Consider the following 19,733-nt stretch of genomic DNA (forward strand, 5'->3'; position numbering starts at 1 on the left):
TCGTCCACCCTCGCGATCTCTTCTCCCTGGAGCTTCACTCTTCCTCCTCTGCCCCTCACATTCATGCACATATATTCTGCGGTTGTTTGTTCATATGTGTCCTGCAATTGCCTGGCAACCAATTCAAGGTGTTCCCCAAAGTCAGCACAGATAAGCAATATAGAGAATGCATGAATGGATGGATTTTAAAAAAAAAAAAAACAATTCAAAATGACAACACAAATATATAAAACATCTCTTCAACTGTTTGTCGGTAATGAAATTTAAAATGTGCTTTTTCTTGTCTTGTGTCTGTAGATCACTAACCGCTACATCTATGACACGGTGCTGCTGCTCGCTAACACCTTCCACAGAAAGCTGGAGGACAGGAAGTGGCACAGTATGGCCAGTCTGAGCTGCATCCGGAAGAACTCCAAACCCTGGCAAGGGGGGAAAAGCATGCTGGAGACTGTCAAAAAGGTAGGAGATGAACACTCACACCTCTTTCTTGTCACTCTCAAGAATAAACAGCGCATTTTGTACTTACCTGCAGAACATTTGATTAATTGCCTAAACAATTTTAACTGCTAGGACAGAGAATTTTTTCCTTGGGAAAAACTTGAACCCTGGACATGAAAAGTTTGCAAACTCTTGCCTTAGTTGACTAGCTTCATATTTTAAAAGCAGTGATATAACGCTGTAAAAAAATAAATTAAAATGACATCTCCACTCTGAAAATGCAGTGGATGACTATTTATCTTTTACTTAACATCACAGGCACACCAACGGCTTTAACACACGCACACAATAAAAAGGAACAAAAAAAATAACTTCAACACATCTGGGGGGTCTCTATATCAGTTCAGAAGAGACCGCCACCGGGGACGGCTTCTTGAAGAGACAAACTGGCTGATGAAAGTGTGACGCCAAGCGCAGCCCGCGCTCAAGGTGAAATGCTGCGACTGATACGAAATCCACCGCGTCGCGTTTCTTATTGCCCCACGCTAATCCTAAATTACCATTTCACTTGCCATTACCATTCAGTGGCACCACCATTCCTGAAGTTTTTTTTTTTCTGTTTTTAAATCGTTATCAGAACAAGGGGGGGCGCAGATCCGACTGGATTTAAACATGATGAAAGACTAGAAGTCAAGGTGAAATGAAAAAAAAAAAAAAGTGAGACAAATAACTAAAACACTGCCGGATAAGTAAGCCACCATCGAACAAATGTGAACTATTCAAGAAGTCCTGAAAATCCGTTAATTGAATTGTAGCTTTTGTTCTGTGAAGTTGACGGAAAGTTTTATTGGGAGAGGATGCACTCTGGGAATTAAACAACAATGGGATCTGTATAGGTTGTGAAGAGGGTAACTTGCCAAAAACTGTTCAGAATGTGCTGGTGTCAAATTATCCCTAGAGGAAATTCTACAATGTACGAGCAATGTTACCAAAGATGGAATCTTACGGTTTCAACTAGAGCTCCTGAGCCAAGAAAGAGAGAGAAGGGGGGGGGGGGAATCTTCCGAAAGTTTGTAATTTTAATGAGCAATATGGCTCCGAAATGTGTCAGAAATGGATTTAACAAGCACAAAAAATACTAATAATACACAAGAGACGAGCCAAAGTAAGATCTTGAACGTAGGCATATGCTTCGTGTTCATGGACATGTGTTGTTTACCACCAGTTTGCCATCTATAACTTTCTTTATTACAAGCTTTTATCATATTATCACTTGTTTTGTCTCAAAGTCTCTGCAAGATATTGTCCAAGATGGCCTCCAATTACAAACTGTATGGCTTAAGAATACATTGTCACAAAGCTCAAGAGGTCAGCCTCATTGTTTATGTTTTTCATTTTTATATATATTTAAGCTTTAGAAGTGCTTTACATACAAATGTTTCCTATAATTATGACATTCCTATTGTGTCAGTGTAGGTAAGTGATAAACCGTGGCACATTCCAACTTGTATACAAATTCACGTTAAGTCGCCGGGATAGGGAGAAACCTGGAAAAAACTCAAACTGTCCATGACTACGTTCCCCATGTTAATTTCATTCCACAATCCACATAGTGTTGCTGTTCCGTACCTTTCCTGACAATGGAACTTTCCGACCTGTCAATCACTCGTGCAATAATAGCCAATCAGATAGCCGCATCGTCTTAACCCCTGGCTTGAGACGCCCCTGCCGCCATGTTGTCCCACAACCAATGCTGGTTGTCAGTAGTGTGCGCTTGGAAAAGTTAATGTTACGAAGAAAATGGCCCTCAAATGCGCTTGGGGAACATGCAGTTCTGATGAAAGATATCCTGCTAGGTTACAAGGGGCCCGCTTGATTCATTTTCCAAAGCCTAAAACACAGTTGACGAAGTGTTTCCGATGGAATAAGGCTTGCGGAAGAGCGCACGTACAACTAAATGTGAACAATATCAACAAACACAAGGCTGTATGTTTGAAGTTAAGTGAGGGAGAAATATCTTCTCTGATCTTGATTCAATTATTATTAGTGCTTTATACATTGCAGGAGAATAACTTTCACTTTGTTAGTGTATCACTGACCTGCTGAATGAAGTGTGTCGGGTTAGGGATGCGTAAATGCGCCATGTCATGCAAGAGAAATGTGTATTTCCCCATTTGTATCACATCAGACTTTTAAAACAGAGCACTGGGTTCCATTACGAGCCAAGTCAAATGAATACACCCGCTCACTTATAAAGACTGCAATTATATTACTCGTGATCTTTCCAGGTAAAAAGTACTCAACCTGCTTTACATGCGCAGTACGATTCCACTATTTTATCCTGTTGGATTTCAATATAAAGTTTGTGATGCGTCAAACGTTTTTGCATTGATCGCCTACATTCCGCTGTAACTCTGACATTGTGTCCTGCTCTGTCCAGAATCTTAATTCCGTGTACATATCCTTGCGTGAAATATTTGAGACCTCTCTGTAGAACTCTCTTGGACTAGTCTGACGCATTTGGCAAAAAACAAACCGCAATGTTATCTGGAATACGCGATAGAGAATCGACTTCAAACACGTTCTGTTCAATCGCCATTTTGGAAGCTTGTGGGACATGGATGAGGGGGCGGAGCTTAAGATCGCCATCGGAAAGGTCCATTGAAACCCGCTGAAGCTGACGCTGTTAGCTAATGGAAGGTGACAGACGGACTTTTTCATGGGAGAGGAAAGTTGTCTTCACCGACATTTCCGCTTAGCTGCAGTCCGCCTTCAACGAGAGCCAACACTTTGAATGGCGGTGATGGTCCGATGTGATCCGTCTCCGCTCGTTACGAGCTCCTTTCTGACGGTTATGATCCAATTTATGACTTGGTGCAGTGAAGTATGGTGAGTCTAATGGTACAAGAGAGTTGAGGAACTGCAGAAAGCTGTTCGATTGCGTCACTGTAAAGTTACGAAACTGCAATGTTGTATATTATTTTGTCTCACCTTTTCACCATTTATTGCTTGAGATGGTGACCGACCATCCAAAACTTGCAGAATACTTAACAAAATGTGACCATAAGAGTACAACATGTTAGATATGATGCGATATATTCCCTGAGCAATGCAATACGATTAACTACAATGTGAAAAGGTTTAATGGGGTATGATACATTAAGATATGACATATCATAAAATACATCACATAAAATATGATGCAATTACAGTCCAATTCGTATGGTACGATACCATATAGTACCATGTCAGGTCATTATCATACAATACAAAAATGTACAATACTATACAATACAATACAATAAACAAATGCGATTCAGTGCACTATGTACAATACAACACGCCTGTATCAGATATGATACAGGGTACGATATAGTATTGTACAATTTAATAATTGTGTAATGATGCCATGTAAAATTGTACACTACATAAAAATGTAGTCAAATACAAGATGACATGGTACTTTTTTTTGAAGATGGAATGCAAGCATCCATCTTCAAGAGCTGTGCTGGTTTTTTTTCTCTTTTTTTTCGTCATTTTGTGTTTGTAGTCCCTCCTGCGGACCCCCGTTGAAATGTTTGCCTCGACGGCTGGACACTCATTGAGTCAATGCGGCTTTTCGGCAGCAGGCTTGCAGTAGTCACACATCTCTGCGGAGGGGAAAGCCGGCGCTATTCGACTTTCGCCGCCTGTTGTTTTTTGCCTTTTGATGGGCAGTCGTCTTGCAACAGCCGCGGAAATTTCGGAGCTGCCGTAATGCTTCCTACGATGGTGTTGCAAGACAATAGCACTCACTAATGATAATACGTGGTACGGAGAGAGTATTTATGGATGGTACAGTACAAAGTAATACTGCACAATAGGCTTACTTTACGTATATTTCTGTATAAATTCGTCTTTTAGTTCCATCGCTCGTTTTTTCTTTTGGGACTAAAATAAAGATAAAGAAATAGTAGTCAACATTATTGCTAATCAGAATCAGCTTTATTGGCCAAGTATGTAACAACACACAAGGAATGGATCTGATCTGAGGTCTTGGAAGATCTCTTGCAGGACAACAGTTTAAACTTTAAAGTTTACTGTAATTTTTGGCCTATAAGCTGCGACTTTTTTCACACGCTTTCAACACAGCGGCTTATGCGGTGATGCGGCTAATTTGTGCATTTTTTCTAAAGGCCGCAAAGGGGCACTCGAGCGGAAAAGGCAAGAGTGAGACCGTAATATATGCGCCGAGGATGTGACTTTTAACGGCCATGTTAGTGCTGCGCTAGCGTCAGCACTGCGCCAGCATGTTGCTGCTGTGTGACGACTGTGTCCCAGTGATTTCTACCAGTATATTTTATTTTAACCGGTCCTGTTAGCACCGCACTAGCGTTAGCACCATGCTAGTGTTGCGCTAGCGTTAGCGACGCACTCGTCTGTTGCTGCTGTGCACTGCCGCGCCTCAGTGATTTAGGTATGTTTTTTTTTTTTTAACCAGCCCTGTATTGCTACACTGTAGCTGCCCCGGCTGTTTTATTTATTTTTTTTTTTTTATTAAACCAGCCTTTTTTGTGCTACCGTATTGTTGCTACATGAAGCGAAGTTAAGGTATTAAAACTTTGAAAACTCTTTCTGTGTACTGCCTTTCTTTGTAAATATTTCATGTTTCAATGTGGGCACTTGCAGCTTTTACACTGCTGCTGCATATGTATGTACCAAATGGTATTTCCTTTACAAATGTACAGGGTGAGGCTTATAACCAGGTGTGCTCTGTAGTCGGAAATTGCGGTAATTACGGACTTTCTATGTGTATTTTGGTTGGACAACTTTTCAAGGAGATATGTTTTGCCATGCGGTTGCAGTTCGGCGTGAGCGGCCTCACCAGCTTCCTGGAGTTCACCGACAACGGCACCAACCCCAACATCTTCTTCGAAATCCTGGGCACAAGCTACGGAGAGGACCGCGGGCGAGGAGTCAGCAGGGTGAGTCAACAAATCCGCTAATCATGTCTTCGCAAACAGCCCGAGTGGATTTACATAAGTCCTCATTTACCTGGCTGCTTTTAGTCTTGTTTTGTATTCAGCGATTGCAGCCCTGCTTCCTTTTATGTGGTCCGTCGTCATTGGCTGCTGTTCTTTTATGTGCCACAAATACACCATTAGAGTATTATTATTATGTAGTTGTGTTTACATGTGGTTATTAGTTTGTATTTTGCCCAAGCCACTCAGCTCTTGTTGAGTGCCCAAAGTTAATTGGATTAATATGAGGTGTTTGCTACTTTTGTGTGCATAATAAATGGTTGTGCACACATTTGCTCTGTATTTACAACACTATTGAAAAGTCGTGCTTTTACGATAGTATTTTAGTGGAAATATACACACACAAATTTTACATGTACAAACATGAAGCGCCAAGACAAAATCTGTATATTATGACAATGTAAAAAATGATGGGATTGAAATGGATCTTCATTAAACTTGAAAAAGTTTCACTCAGACAGTATCTCCCATGTATATCAGAATTGCAGCCAGTAAAAAAAAAAATAATACTATTGTTAAAAAAAAGAAAACTTTCTAATTGACTCCCTGAAGTCTGGAGCCCATGGACGTTACCAAATTTGGAACTTTCCTTCTAGATATTATGGCTATACAATTATGGCAACTGTCCCAATAACTTTGAGCAGCTGGAAATTGAGGCATTTCCTAAAGTGTATAGACGTCATATCTATTTGAATTATTGCATTTCAAATCAATTGCCTTGGTGTATAGAGGCAAAATGATTCAAACTCTTTGACTGTCAGACTACTTTTGCCCCTGACGGTATACAGTATGTTTCAATGAATATCCCTCGTTAAGACAAACATTATTGTTTGTTAATGCATAAAGCTCTTGTCAGATATCACTAGATTGTGCAGATCTACCTGTTGTGACTGGCCTCGAACATACCAATTTTTAACATCTTAACATGGGTTTACTACTATTAATAATCAGGTAGTCCAGGTAACCAATAGACCACACCACACATATAACAGTCCATGTATATAACTAGATGTCAATCATAATACCAATGCTAACATATAAGCGTCAGCAGGGTGCCAAAAGAAGGCAGCAGCGTCACCGTCAAGTCGCTTCCTGATTGGCTGATTGTCGTTTCATGTCACATCACGATCACAGAATCTATGGATCGCCCAAATGTATGTCAACAGACATGAGAAGCTCTCATTATAAATATTAGACATCTTTAACATTTACAATTATTGTCTGCGAGAGAACTGACTTTTAAAACCCCGTGCACCACTGGGGAATCGGCCAGGACAATCTTTTAGAGCCATCTGTCAAGCAAGCTTTTACCCACTTTGATGGGATTTTTTTTCTTCACATTTTAACATTTAAACATCATCACAGAAGAAAACAAGTACTTGAACACCCCGCTATATTGCAAGTTCTCCCACTTAGAAATCATGGATGGGAGAGATTTTGGGGAACAACCACTTTCCCTCAGTCACAGCATTGACGATGGGTCGTGGCTGCGTCTTTCAACATGACAATGCCCCGAATCACACAGCCAGGAAAACCAAGGGGTGACTCTGTAAGAAGCATATCAAGGTTCTGGCGTGGCCTAGCCACTCCCCAGACCTAAACCCAATAGAAAATCTTTGGAGGGAGCTGAAACTCCCTCTTTCTCGGCGGCAGCCCAGAAACCCGTCTGATCTAAAGAAGATCGGTGTGGAGGTGTCGGCCAAAATCCCTCCTGCAGTGTGCGCAAACCTGACATCTGTAATTGCAAACCAAGGCTACTGTAACAAATATTAACATTGGTTTTCTCAGGTGCTCAAATACTTATTTGCAGCTGTATAACACAAATAAATTGTTAAAAAAAAAAATCATATATTGTGATTTTTGGATTTATCTCTCTCACAGTGGACATGCACCTCCGATGAAAATTCCAGACCCCTCCATGATTTCTAAGTGGGAGAACTTGCAATATAGCAGGGCGTTCAAATACTTATTTTCTTCACTGCGTATGTTGAAATGTGAGCGGTCCCACGCATAACAAGGACCAAACTGTGGTGTGCTCAAGTAGACTAGCAAACCATATTCATCATATCTCCACCAACAATCGTGAGTCTCCTCACAGGTCGCACAACACTTGATAATCACTCCTGATAATCTTTCAGAAACATCTGAAAAACAGGCTGACTTTGCTCTGAGAGGGGAGGGAAGGGAGGTTGCAACGCACACACAGACAGAGTTCCATCCTCCATTGCAGCTGTATGTGGAGATAAGGGGAAGATGATGCATCTTCACAGGCGAAAGTTAATATTTACATCACAGCATTATTACATGAGCCCCAACTCGCCTAATGAAATTGCGTTGTTACTACTACGGTAATCGAACCCCTTTGTTAGTACTTCCTACAAATGTATGCAAGGGACCAAGCGACGAAAGAGAAATATTGCTCTGAGAACGTCTCCGTGTTAACTGCCTCTTAGCAGAGTGTGGCCTAATGACGCTGCATCCTTAGTGAAGTAATTCATACACAGTGAGGAAAATGTGATTATTCGTCGTTCTAATTAAGTTTCTCTTCGTGCATAATCATCTTAATCTGATTTACCAGTAGTATCGTGGAACCTCAGAGGTTCCAAAATCTGTTTCAGGCATGGTGGATGAGTGGTTAACATGTTAGCGTCACAAGTTTATTTTTCCATTATGAGCTCAATGTCTTCACCTTGAGCCCCCAAATATAAAATAAACGTGTGTTTATTAAATTACCAAAACACAAAGCCCTCCCATCCCTCCACGAGATTGACTTTAGTTTAATCTTTAATCTACGAATGTTTGAATTTCGAGTGTTTAAATGAGAGAAATGGGTGAAAATATGAATGCCTTTCTGAGAAAAGATTATAAAGAAAAAAACATAGTCAATGGAAAAAAAATCTATCATGATCAACATAACAAAAATATGAAATATACTAATCTACTGCACGGATTTCACTGAACGCAGGTATTTTATTTTATTTTTTTTAACGTATCCCCGCAATAAACAGGGGAACACTGTGTATGCGCACGTCTGGATGTGTGTGTGTATATATACTGTATACAAATATATATAGTATTGTTTCCCTGCTCTACTCTTAAAGCATTTTTTAAATCCTGCAGCATTTGGAGTGCTTGACTACGCGACCAGTCTCATCTCTCCTCTCCGCCACCGCATGCGGCCAAATTTATTCGCATTCTGCACACGGCTGCTCGCTGAGTAACGACGGCTGTCTTGTAAAAATATTAACAATGGCTGCATCCCGAAGCATTTGTGCACAAAGAGCTCGCAGTATTAGCGCCTTTTGAATTATGGACAATAGGGACGGAGCATTTAGATCGTGATGTATAAAGAATCTGCGTGGGTAGGTTGGATATCTCGTGTTTGTGCGCAGTACTGTATAGATACGCTTACTCTAATTATGGCTGCTGATTTTCAGTACCGTATGCCATTTAATCTCGTGTTGAATTCACTTTCTACTCTTTTAGTCAGTCTGGACTTAGACTGCAGGTTTATGTGACAAATTCTGGTGTTGTAGTTTACAGTGGTAATATGGCCCAGCGGTAAACTTTGGAGCCATACTGTGGGATGGGTTCGAGTCCCGGTCAAGACGCTGTCAGAAGACTTTTCTTCGGGGCAGCCTTAGGCAAGCGGTTAAGAGCTTTGCCTGCCACAGTGGGAAACCTGGTTCAAGTCTGTCACTGGTGGGACAATATAAGCAAAAAAAAATGATGCGAGCTGAGTGGACACAGCTTGAGAGGATGTGGCAACAGACGATCCACACCAAAGATCCCCTAGACCCGCAGCTGTGGTGTACTTGTGCAAGATATCGCTACCTTGAACTGTTTCCAGGGTACTTATGTAGTCCCCTGCTCGCCCCAGTATGTGCCATTAACAATGTCTCTTCTGTTATGCTGTGACGGGTTGAAAATCGTAATGTTCATGAGTGTTGTCTTCCTGTAACAACATCAAGACATACAGTAACACATTCAGTAAGATGCTACCTTTTGATCACGGTCATATGGTAGGTTTACCAGTGGCAGCTAGTGGTAGAAGCTAACATTACAGTCCACTTCATCACTGAAAAAGGAATTTTTGTTTTTCGCAAAACTTACTTTTTTTTTTTTGGACAAAAGAATGCATTTTACTCAAATCTAGCCATTGATAGTTTTAGAGTTAACATAGGATAACATTTCCTAATGAACAAATGTCTTCGTTTTACACGAGTCATGTCATTGATAATGTACTGAATTACCAATTTGACTAAAATTATAATTGCACTTGAATTCAATCAGTGGTTGTGTAGTGCCGCAGTTAGTTACCGTAATTTCCGGCCTACAGAGCGCACCTGATTATAAGCCTCCTCCGGTACATTAGTAAAGATACCATTTATACCATTTGGTAAATACATAAGACACACCTGTGTAAAAGCCGCAAGTGCCCACATTGAAACACAAGATATTTACAAAGAAAGACGGTACACAGAAAGAGTTTTCAAAGTGTTAATACCTTAGCTTAGCTTTACATAGCAACAACACGGTAGCACGAACAGTTACTGGTTTAATAAAAAAATTATAATAAAAAAAAAAAACAGCCACCGCAGCTACACAGTAGCAACACGGTACCACAGCACTAACAGGCCCAGTTAAAAAAAAACAAACAAAAAAAACATCCCGGTAAAAGTCACTTCCTCGGCACATATATTTCACCAGTCTCACTCTTACCTTTTGCGCTCGAGTGCCCCCTTGCGGCCGTTAGAAAAAAAATGCATGAATTAACCGCATCACCGCATAAGCCGCGGGGTTAAAAGCGTGTGGAAAAACGTCGCGGCTCATAGTTCGGAAATTACGGTATTTCCTTTTATGTTGGCTGAATGTGAAAGCGAGTGAGGTTCACTGAGGGCTATCGACAGACCATACTCCAGAAATTGAGAAACTGTTGATCGCACTCCAAATCAAAAAAAAAAAAACTAAAATCCTGTGAAGTCTCGTGGGATCAATTGGGGGTTGTCTTCCACCGTGTATTCCAGGTTCTCCAAAGGAACTCTCTCGTCCTCTTCTCTCATCCTCATTAATCCTCTTTCCTTCCTGTCAATCATTCCGCATTCTAACGCATCTCCTGACATTCATTCCCGTCGTAATTCACCCTCATGCATATACCGCACTTGTCGAGTGCCCGTAATAATAGCGGCCAATGTCTGAGATCGGTCATAATTATTACCAGGACGTTGGGCTAGAATTGGCTTTCTGCTCCATTAGCTTCAACGGCTACACTGTGCGTGGCGGCCTTTGCGTTAGTCCACGTGCAGCCACAGGCGAGTCAAGAAGACAAGTTCCGCATGTGTAATTGCTTCATTAGATATACGCGACATCTTAAATGACTTCCGAGTAGGGAGAAAAATGGCATCAAATTTTTACATTTGACGTAACGGCGCGGTTAAATTCTCTCTGAGAAGTTAAGAAGAAGGTGCAGGCAGAATTCATGAGTGAAAAATGTCAGGAACTTCACAGATGAAAAAAAAAAAACTTCAATTATGCCTTTGATAATGTAGTGGTTCCCAAAGCTGATTTTTTTTTTTTTTTTGTGGACAACTGTGTGTTTGACTTGTCTAGCCAATTGTAGCGTAATGGTTCACAATGCGAGTGGGCACATGGGTGCATTTAAGGGTAGTGTTATGGTTTACATAGCTGAGATTCCTGATGGACAAAAGCATATTTTAAGAAAAAATGTAGCTATATTTATTTTTAACAGTTTATCAAGCTGACATTTACAAATACTGATTGTCACTTACGTTTAGGAATTAATAGTGTAACAGTTCACATAGCAGACTTCCTTCATGAATATAAGATGAGTATTTTGCTTCAATTAATCAATTCATAGTGCAGTGCATTTTACTTACATTTAACTGTTTTTGGATCTCACACAGCTGTGTTTTCAAGGGAACAAAAATACATTTTTACTTGTGACTATTGAGAGTGTCAAAGGCTTAAATACGTGTTATTGGTCGTATCGTAGTTCATGTAATTTTTCAAACTAAAGAAACCCAAATTTGACTTGCCTGTAGCCACTGGCAGTGAGGTTCACTGAGGGCTATCGACAGACCATACTCCAGAAATTGAGAAACTGTTGATCGCACTCCAAATCAAAAAAAAAAAACTAAAATCCTGTGAAGTCTCGTGGGATCAATTGGGGGTTGTCTTCCACCGTGTATTCCAGGTTCTCCTAAGGAACTCTCTCGTCCTCTTCTCTCATCCTCATTAATCCTCTTTCCTTCCTGTCAATCATTCCGCATTCTAACGCACCTCCTGACATTCATTCCTCTCGTAATTCAACCTCATGCATATACCGCACTTGTCGAGTGCCCGTAATAATAGCGGCCAATGTCTTCCACCGTGTATTCCAGGTTCTCCTAAGGAACTCTTTCATCCTCTTCTCTCATCCTCATTAATCCTCTTTCTTTTGTAGCCACTGGCAGTGTAGCTGTTCCCATAGCGCACTATTCCATTGGGAAACAATTTGAAATTGATTTTCCTCATTAGTAGTGTAGTTGTTCACAAATCGGTGGCACAGCTGTAGAGTGTTGGCCTCACAGTTCTGTGAACCGGGTTTCAAATCGCAGCCCTCCCTGTGTGGAGTTTGGATGTTCTCCCCGTCCCTGCGTGGGTTTTCTCGGGGCACTCCGCGTTTCCTCCCATAATCCCGAAAACTTGCATTCAATGGAGATTCTAAATTGCCCCTAGGTGTGATTGTGACTGTTGTCTGTCTCCGTGTGCCTTGCGATTGGCACTCCCACAACCCTTGTGAGGATCAGCACCTCAGAAAATGGATTGATTGGATGGTTCTTAGACCCATCTTTCCCTAAACCCTGATTGACAAAAGTCTACATTTTCCAAAAACTACGTTATTGTAGTGTTTTGCACTGCCTTCCAGAATTGTACTTACCTGAGCACATATTTGCAAGTGTTATTTCCATTTGACCATTGGAGGTGTAGTGGTTGGCATTGAAGACTTTTTTAATGGGCAATAGCCTGCAATTTATTTGCAATTACCAATCTGTAATATAGAAAAACTTGTCCGGCTTTCCTGTAAAACAGAAGTGTCAATATTATTTCAGTGCAGCTATTGCAGTGGTTTACATGTATGACTTTCTTAGAGGACATAAATTCAACTGTTGTTATTACAATGGTTTTACATAGCTGATTTGGACAAAAGCCCAAGTTGTGCTTGCATTTAACTCTCGGAAGTGAGGTCCGTTACTTCCCTTTATGGAATTAATAAGGTGTCTATCGATCTTATGCTTTACAAGATGACTTTCCCGAAAAAAGAGGAGGAGGCCCGTAACTTTCCTTCTCTCGGACTTGGTCTCTCAATCTGAAATGACAAATATTCTATTTTTAAAAGAATCAATAACCCTCAAAACGGCGCAGTTTATAATTGCGGGTCACCTTCAATAATCATCATTCCTCTCCTCCCTAGAAGCGAGTACACGAGCGAAATGAGAGCACGGGCCACAATCGCAAGACCCCCGAAACGTTGAGTCATCCCGTGAGAAGCGTGAGGAGAGCTGAATGATTGAAGTACGTTGATTTAAGGTGATGGCTTCACGTGAAACGCAAGCAAAGCACCGCACACGAACCGACAGATGTACAAATCTCCCGGTTTGTTCGGAAATGCTAAGCTGACCTTTTTTGCCTCTGCGTGGCAATTAGCGTCATTCTGCATGACCGTCACTAAGCGACACAGAGGGCGACTACTACCACTCTGTGCGCCTACATATACGGAGGTTCTTCTGCCAAACTGCTGTTGACGGCTTTTGCATTTTTTTTTATTGTTTAACCTCCACGGTGAAGATGTTGTGACACACAAAACGTCTCCATTCGTTTTCTTAAAGCGAGACCGCGTTTGCTCCAGAGATGTATCAATGTGAGGCTGGAGATTGGCGACAGGGCTTCTCCGCCACAGTGGATTTGGCAGTACAAATGCGCAGAATTATTTCAAATTATTCTGTATTTGAGATTATTTTGACGCTATTGAATTAAGCATAAATGTAGTGTGTCATTTGAAGTTCCTGCGTCTTAGTGAATTGTATATATATTTTATATTCAGGTAAATACAGTGCAAGATGATAAAGACCTTACATTTGACTTACATCTGACAATGTAGTCTCATCCAAAAATTAATGTAAGGTAAACATACCTATCTTTTCTGATAGACAAGATTATAATTCATGACAAATGGTATTTTATTGGCTTGCATAGATGACTTTTATAATACACAAAAAGTGGGCAAAAAACTACTTTTTAGTTCAATTTAACAGTGTAATGTAGCCTTTCCTGGTAATGCGGTTCGAGCAGCTGCAAAATTTCAATTGCAAAAGGCTAAATCTGACTGGCATGGGGAAACCATGCAAACTCACACAGGCGGGTCCGAGATTGAACCCGGGACCTCAAGAACGATGAGGCCAACACTTTACCAACTGAACCACCCTGCAACCAGATTACTTTATCAGACAAGTCAAATTTGTACACACATGTAGTCATTGATAGTGTAGTGTTTCATATATCTGTCTTACATTCACCCACTGGTACTAGTGTAATGGTTTGTCCATACAGTAGCTGATTATCCTCCTGGACAAATATCTACTGTTCTTTGAAATGTAGCCGTTGTTAGTGGAATTTCGCAAATACGACTTCTATTTCAATGTAAGCAAGTAAGATTGGAGAGTGGTTCACATCGCTGCTTCTTTTTCTTTTCCTTTTGGCTTGTCCCGTCAGGGGTTGCTACAGCGGGTCATCTTTTTCCATCTAAGCCTATCTCGTGCATCTTCCTCTCGAACACCCACTGTCTTCGTGTCCTCCCTCACAACATCCATCAACCTTTTCTTTGGTCTTCCTCTCTCTCGCTCTTTTGCCTGGCAGCTCCATCCTCAGCACCCTTCTACCAATATAGTCACTCGCTCACCTCTGGACATGTCCAAACCATCTAAGTCTGATCTCTCTAACCTTGTCCCCAAAACATCCAACTTTGGCTGTCCCTCCGCAGAGCTCATTTCTAATCCGATCCAACCTGTTCACTCCGAGCGAGAACCTCAACATCTTCCTTTCTGCCACCTCCAATTCTGCTTCCTGTTGTCTCTTTAGTGCCACCAACTCTGATCCGTACATCATGGCCGAAATCTCTACTGTTTTGTAAACTTTGCCCTCCATCCCAGTGGAGACTCTTCTGTCACATAGAACACCAGACACCTTCCGCCAACTTTTCCCACCCCGCTTGGACCCGTTTCTTCACTTCCTTACCACACTTTCCTTTGCTCAGTATTCTTGACCGCAAATATTTGAAGTCGTCCACCCTCGCTATCTCTTCTCCCTGGAGCTTCACTCTTCCTTCTCCGCCCCTCACATTCATGCACATATATTCTGTAGTGGTTCACATAGCTGACTTTCCAAAATGCCAAATTTTCATTACACATACCATTTGAAAGTGTCATTTTTCACAAAGCTACCTTTTGTAATTGAAAAAAAGTCAACAATGGATTCGGACAAAAGGCTACCTTTAATTTACTAGCTTAATGTTTCACATAGTTTACTTTCAAATGGATAAGAGCTTACATCTTGTTTCGCTATTACAAGTGTAGACATTCACATAATGGACTTTCCTCTTGGGCAAAAGTTTAAAACTTAAATTTAACTACTGGGTTGAATACTGTTCGTAGAGCTGACTTTCATAATGGACAAATTCAAGCTGTATATAATGGTAAGGCTTACATTTAACAATGTGGTTTTATAAAGCTGACTTTTGTATTGCCCCAACAGAATTTTGCTTACCTTTGGCAACGGGTCGTGTCATGCATCACAACACCGACTTTCCTGTGATTCTAAGTGTAAAAGTTCATTGTTGTGTGTTTCTGTTATGGAGGGGGAAAAAAAAATTCAATATCTGCCACCTCATCAAATTTATGCCAAGGGAGTGAAAAGCATAATAGGTTTTCACCGACTACAACAGAAACTTAAAGGGCACATCATGTTTTGTTAGTAACATCAAATCCACCACGGTTGCTTACAGGAAAAATAATTATTTTAAGGTGTTAAATTAATGCAGACATTTTAAATACAGCATGCAGATAGTTTGCAGCAACCTCGGGCATTGAACAACAAACAAAATGAGGGTGTTTGCGGGGGTGTAAAGCTCGAAAGGGCAAGTTATTGCCCTCAGTTATTTTGGGGGAGATCACATGAGGGGCAAATGCAAGTGTAACTGATTATTACAATTATGTTAAAAAAAAAAAAAAAAAAAAAAAAGCTTTTGAAAGACCTGCAGGGTGACAAAAGAGCGAAGCAACAATCACGTGCAAAACAAACAAAATGTGTAAATGAGAGAGAGAGAGAGAGTCCGAGAGAGATATGGACGGTTAATAAATGCGACACAGTCAGTTAGAGGTGACGTTAAATAAATAAGCAGAAGGAGGTAGAATGGCAATGGCGTGAGTATATGCGCACATACACGTACAGTACACGCTCGAAGGGGATGGCGACGGCGAAATATCCCCATTCCCTTCCTGTGTCCCAGCCTCTTGGGTAGATTTGCATGTACATTATTATTCAGTAGGCCTCTACCCTGGCTGCTGGGTTTGCTGGGAGATTGGAGCCAGGAAGGATGGATGAGGTAGGAAGATGAAGGAGAAGGCAGAGAATCCCGTGAGCGACGCATGGATTAAAGGGAAAGAGGGTCAGGGAGAACCAAAAGTGCACAAATAAGGCAAAGAAAGGTTTCCTTCGTGAATTAAATTTCCCATTAGGCAACTTTATTGATCACGTTTCCAAAATCAATGGAAACCTAATGAGGCCTGGCTTCAAGCTGGAAAAAAATGACGTCACGAACTGAAGACAACTCAGAGGGCTCCGAACAGATTAATGGGATTTCAATTTATTTCAAAGGGAAAAGTGATTCGAAGAGTATATTGAGTTCTGAGCTTGGTCTCAAACGCGGAAAACATCTCCGCTGCTGCCTTTGCAATTATTTCCAAGTTGTTGTGCTTTCTATCTAAGGAAATTAGGTTACAGATTCACTTTAGATAAAAGAAAATGGGATGGCAAACAAGTAGAAATACAAACTGGCACAGGGGTAGTCCATCCATCCATTTTCTCAGCTGCTTATCCTCACAAGGGTCAAGCTAGTGCCAGGGCCTATCCCAGCTGTCAACGGGCAGGAGGCGGGGTACACCCTGAACTGGTTGCCAGCCAATCGCAGGGCCCATAGAGACAAACAGCCGCAGTCACACTCACACCTCGGGACAATTTAGAGTCTTCAATTAATGTTGCATGTTTTTGGGATGCTCGGAGGAAACTGGAGTGCTCGGAGAAAACCCGCGCAGGCACGGGGAGAACGTGCAAACTCCACACAGGGAGGGCCGGGATTGGACCCGGGTCCTGAGAACTGTGAGGCCAACGCTTTCCAGTGCCGTGGCAGAGGATAGTATCGGGTGAAATGTTTTTTGTTCGTTTGGTTGGGTTATTCTTAAACCATTGACTATTGCCACGCACTCGTTGCTGCAGTCACGTGCACGTTGGACAGTAAAACCAAACAACTCTCCTGCCACTCGTATGCACTTCTCGAGGTGTTATGACACACTCAGAAAATTGTTACTCCCCAGATGCTGAAAATCCCATTGCATGTTTCGGCCCACAGCAAAACCCGTGTGTAGGTTGTATGTGTACACATTTCTAATACCGTATTTTCCGCACTATAAGGCGCACCACATTATAAGGCGCACATTGAAGGAATGACCTACTCTAAAACTTTTTTCATACATAAGCCGCACTGCATTATAAGACGCTTAGAATAAACGCTACAGTAGAGGCTGGGGTTACGTTATGCATCTATTAGATGGAGCAGCACTAAAGGTTCAGTATTGATCCATATATCAGGCGCACCGGATTATAAGGTGCATCGTGGGCTTTTGAGAAAATTAAAGGCTTTTATGTCTGCCTTATAGTGCGGAAAATACGGTACATAAACTGACGTTGAGTGGAATATTCCTTTTTTTTTTTAACCGGGTATGACTTAATTTTCCCCCAAAACTTGTCAGCATCTATAGAAAGTAGCGTTGCATCTTCTTCATCAGTTTCCGACAATTATTTCATCCAGATTCAGGATGAGAATCAGCTTTAATGGCCAAGGATGTAACAACACGCAAGTAATTTGTCTCCGGCAGTCTGTGCCGCCCTGGTGCGACAGTCAGAACAAACTAACTAACAAGAACAAAGAACAAGAGACACTCAGTTAATAGGAACGGTTGCGTATAAGAGTCACACATGTGCAAGATGCAGAGTCTTCTTCGTCTAGAACAGTTAAGAGTGAGTCAACGACCCACATTATGTTAAGCTTGTGCCCTTACCCATTTGCGGTTCCTGTGATAGTCCAGTGCAATACCAATGGTGCAAAGGCTGCAGGTTAAAGTGGCGAGTCGTCCGATAGTCTATAGTATACATTACTAATACTAATACTGATTGGACCAGCAGGTTGTGATGGCGTGTCCCAACACCGGCGCAAGACAGAAAATAATAAGTTCGCTGATCAAGAATTTAATGACATCATTGCTAGAGGAAAAGGCTGAAGATTATTATATGACGAAAATAAAGGTTACCAAGTAAATTTAAGCCAGGCAAGTTGCCTAGTCCCTAAAATTGACCAAAGTCTGATTTTAATCAAATCATGTGACTTGAGTCCCAAAACAGTGCAAATTACAACCATAATTATTATTATAGTGTTAAAATATGAATACCACTTGAATCGCTGATGGTACATGTATAGCACAAGAAACGTTTGGAGAATGGGGTCATCTACAACCATGGAGTATTTAGTCAGTCCACAATATTCGATGCCTGATGTCAGTGAGGCAGAAAATAGGTGGATTGACGTATGGGGGACGATGAAGGCCAAATTGCCTGTGGCCCAGCAATAAACATAGGAGCTAGCGGCAGGGAATGAGGGAGTGATCAGCGGGGAAGATAAAACCAGAGTTGGCCTGCCGTCGGTGTTTGACACCAAGGTCATGTCCTCATGTTAGGCACGCCATAGCTTTTTGAACAGGGGCTATTTGGTCCACTGATACAGAAAACTTTGAAGAACACGTGTGGTGGACACCAAGGCACCGATTTACTCTCACGTAGCGGCAACCAAATTGCTCGTTGACTCTAACGGGTTGGGAGTGCTCTTGGTGGACATTTTTGGCGTGATCTTGTGACCTAAGATTCTGATTTACTAAGATTATGAATAGCACCCACTAAATTGTGTGTTGATAATTCACTGACCCGAAATATGACATCAAGACTATCCATTTGTTCTGTTTGTTATTATGCCTCACTGGCATAAATAGATGAACAAAGATAAATTCATCTATCCATTTTCTGAGCTTCTTATACTCATGGGGCTCATGGGGGTGCTAGAGTACACCCTGAACTGGTTGCCATCCATTCGCAGGGCACATGTAGACAGACAGCAGTTGCACTCACAATCATACCGAGCGGCAATTTAGATTCTCCAATGAATGTATGTTTTTGGGGACCTGGGAGGAAACCAGTGGGCCCGGAAAAAAACCCACGCAGGCATGGGGAGTCCATGCGAACTCCACCCAGGCGGGGCTGGGATTGACTCCCAGTCCTCAGAACTGTGAGGCCAACTCTCTACAGCTGCGTCACCGTTCTGCCAATATATTTTTAAGTAATTAAGTACACAAGGATGGATAGATAGATAGATAGATAGATAGATAGATAGATAGATAGATAGATAGATAGATAGATAGATAGATAGATAGATAGATAGATAGATAGATAGATAGATAGATAGAGACAAGATAAGATAGATAGATAGAGACAGATAAGATAGATAGATAGAGACAAGATAGATAGATAGATAGATAGATAGATAGATAGATAGATAGATAGATGATAGATAGATAGATAGATCGATAGATAGATAGATAGATAGATAGATAGATAGATAGATAGAGACAAGATAAGATAGATAGATAGAGACAGATAAGATAGATAGATAGAGACCAGATAAGATAGATAGATAGAGACAAGATAAGATAGATAGATAGATAGAGATAAGATAGATAGATAGATAGATAGATAGAGACAAGAGAGGATAGATAGATAGATGATAGATAGATAGATAGATAGATAGATAGATAGATAGATAGATAGATAGATAGATAGATAGATAGATAGATAGATAGATAGATAGATAGATACTTACCTTACTTTACCTTACTT

The 19,733-nt window shown here is 41.2% G+C and overlaps 1 protein-coding gene across 8 annotated transcripts in view; it reads left to right on the forward strand.

The window, feature by feature from the left end:
* The window catches only part of grid2 (glutamate receptor, ionotropic, delta 2), a 491,233-nt gene that overhangs the window by 334,227 nt on the left and 137,273 nt on the right, over positions 1-19,733 (forward strand). For all 8 annotated transcript variants that reach the window (XR_009794537.1, XR_009794538.1, XR_009794536.1 and 5 more), the window contains 2 exons: positions 298-459; positions 5,283-5,402. Coding sequence is in view for 5 of the 8 variants with exons in the window: in XM_061816592.1 (XP_061672576.1) it covers positions 298-459; positions 5,283-5,402 (282 nt within the window). In the remaining 3 variants the exon portion in view is untranslated. The remainder of the gene's footprint in view (positions 1-297; positions 460-5,282; positions 5,403-19,733) is intronic.

The sequence above is a fragment of the Syngnathoides biaculeatus genome, chromosome 4 (assembly GCF_019802595.1).
Source record: "Syngnathoides biaculeatus isolate LvHL_M chromosome 4, ASM1980259v1, whole genome shotgun sequence".
NCBI classification, from domain to species: Eukaryota; Metazoa; Chordata; class Actinopteri; order Syngnathiformes; family Syngnathidae; genus Syngnathoides; species Syngnathoides biaculeatus.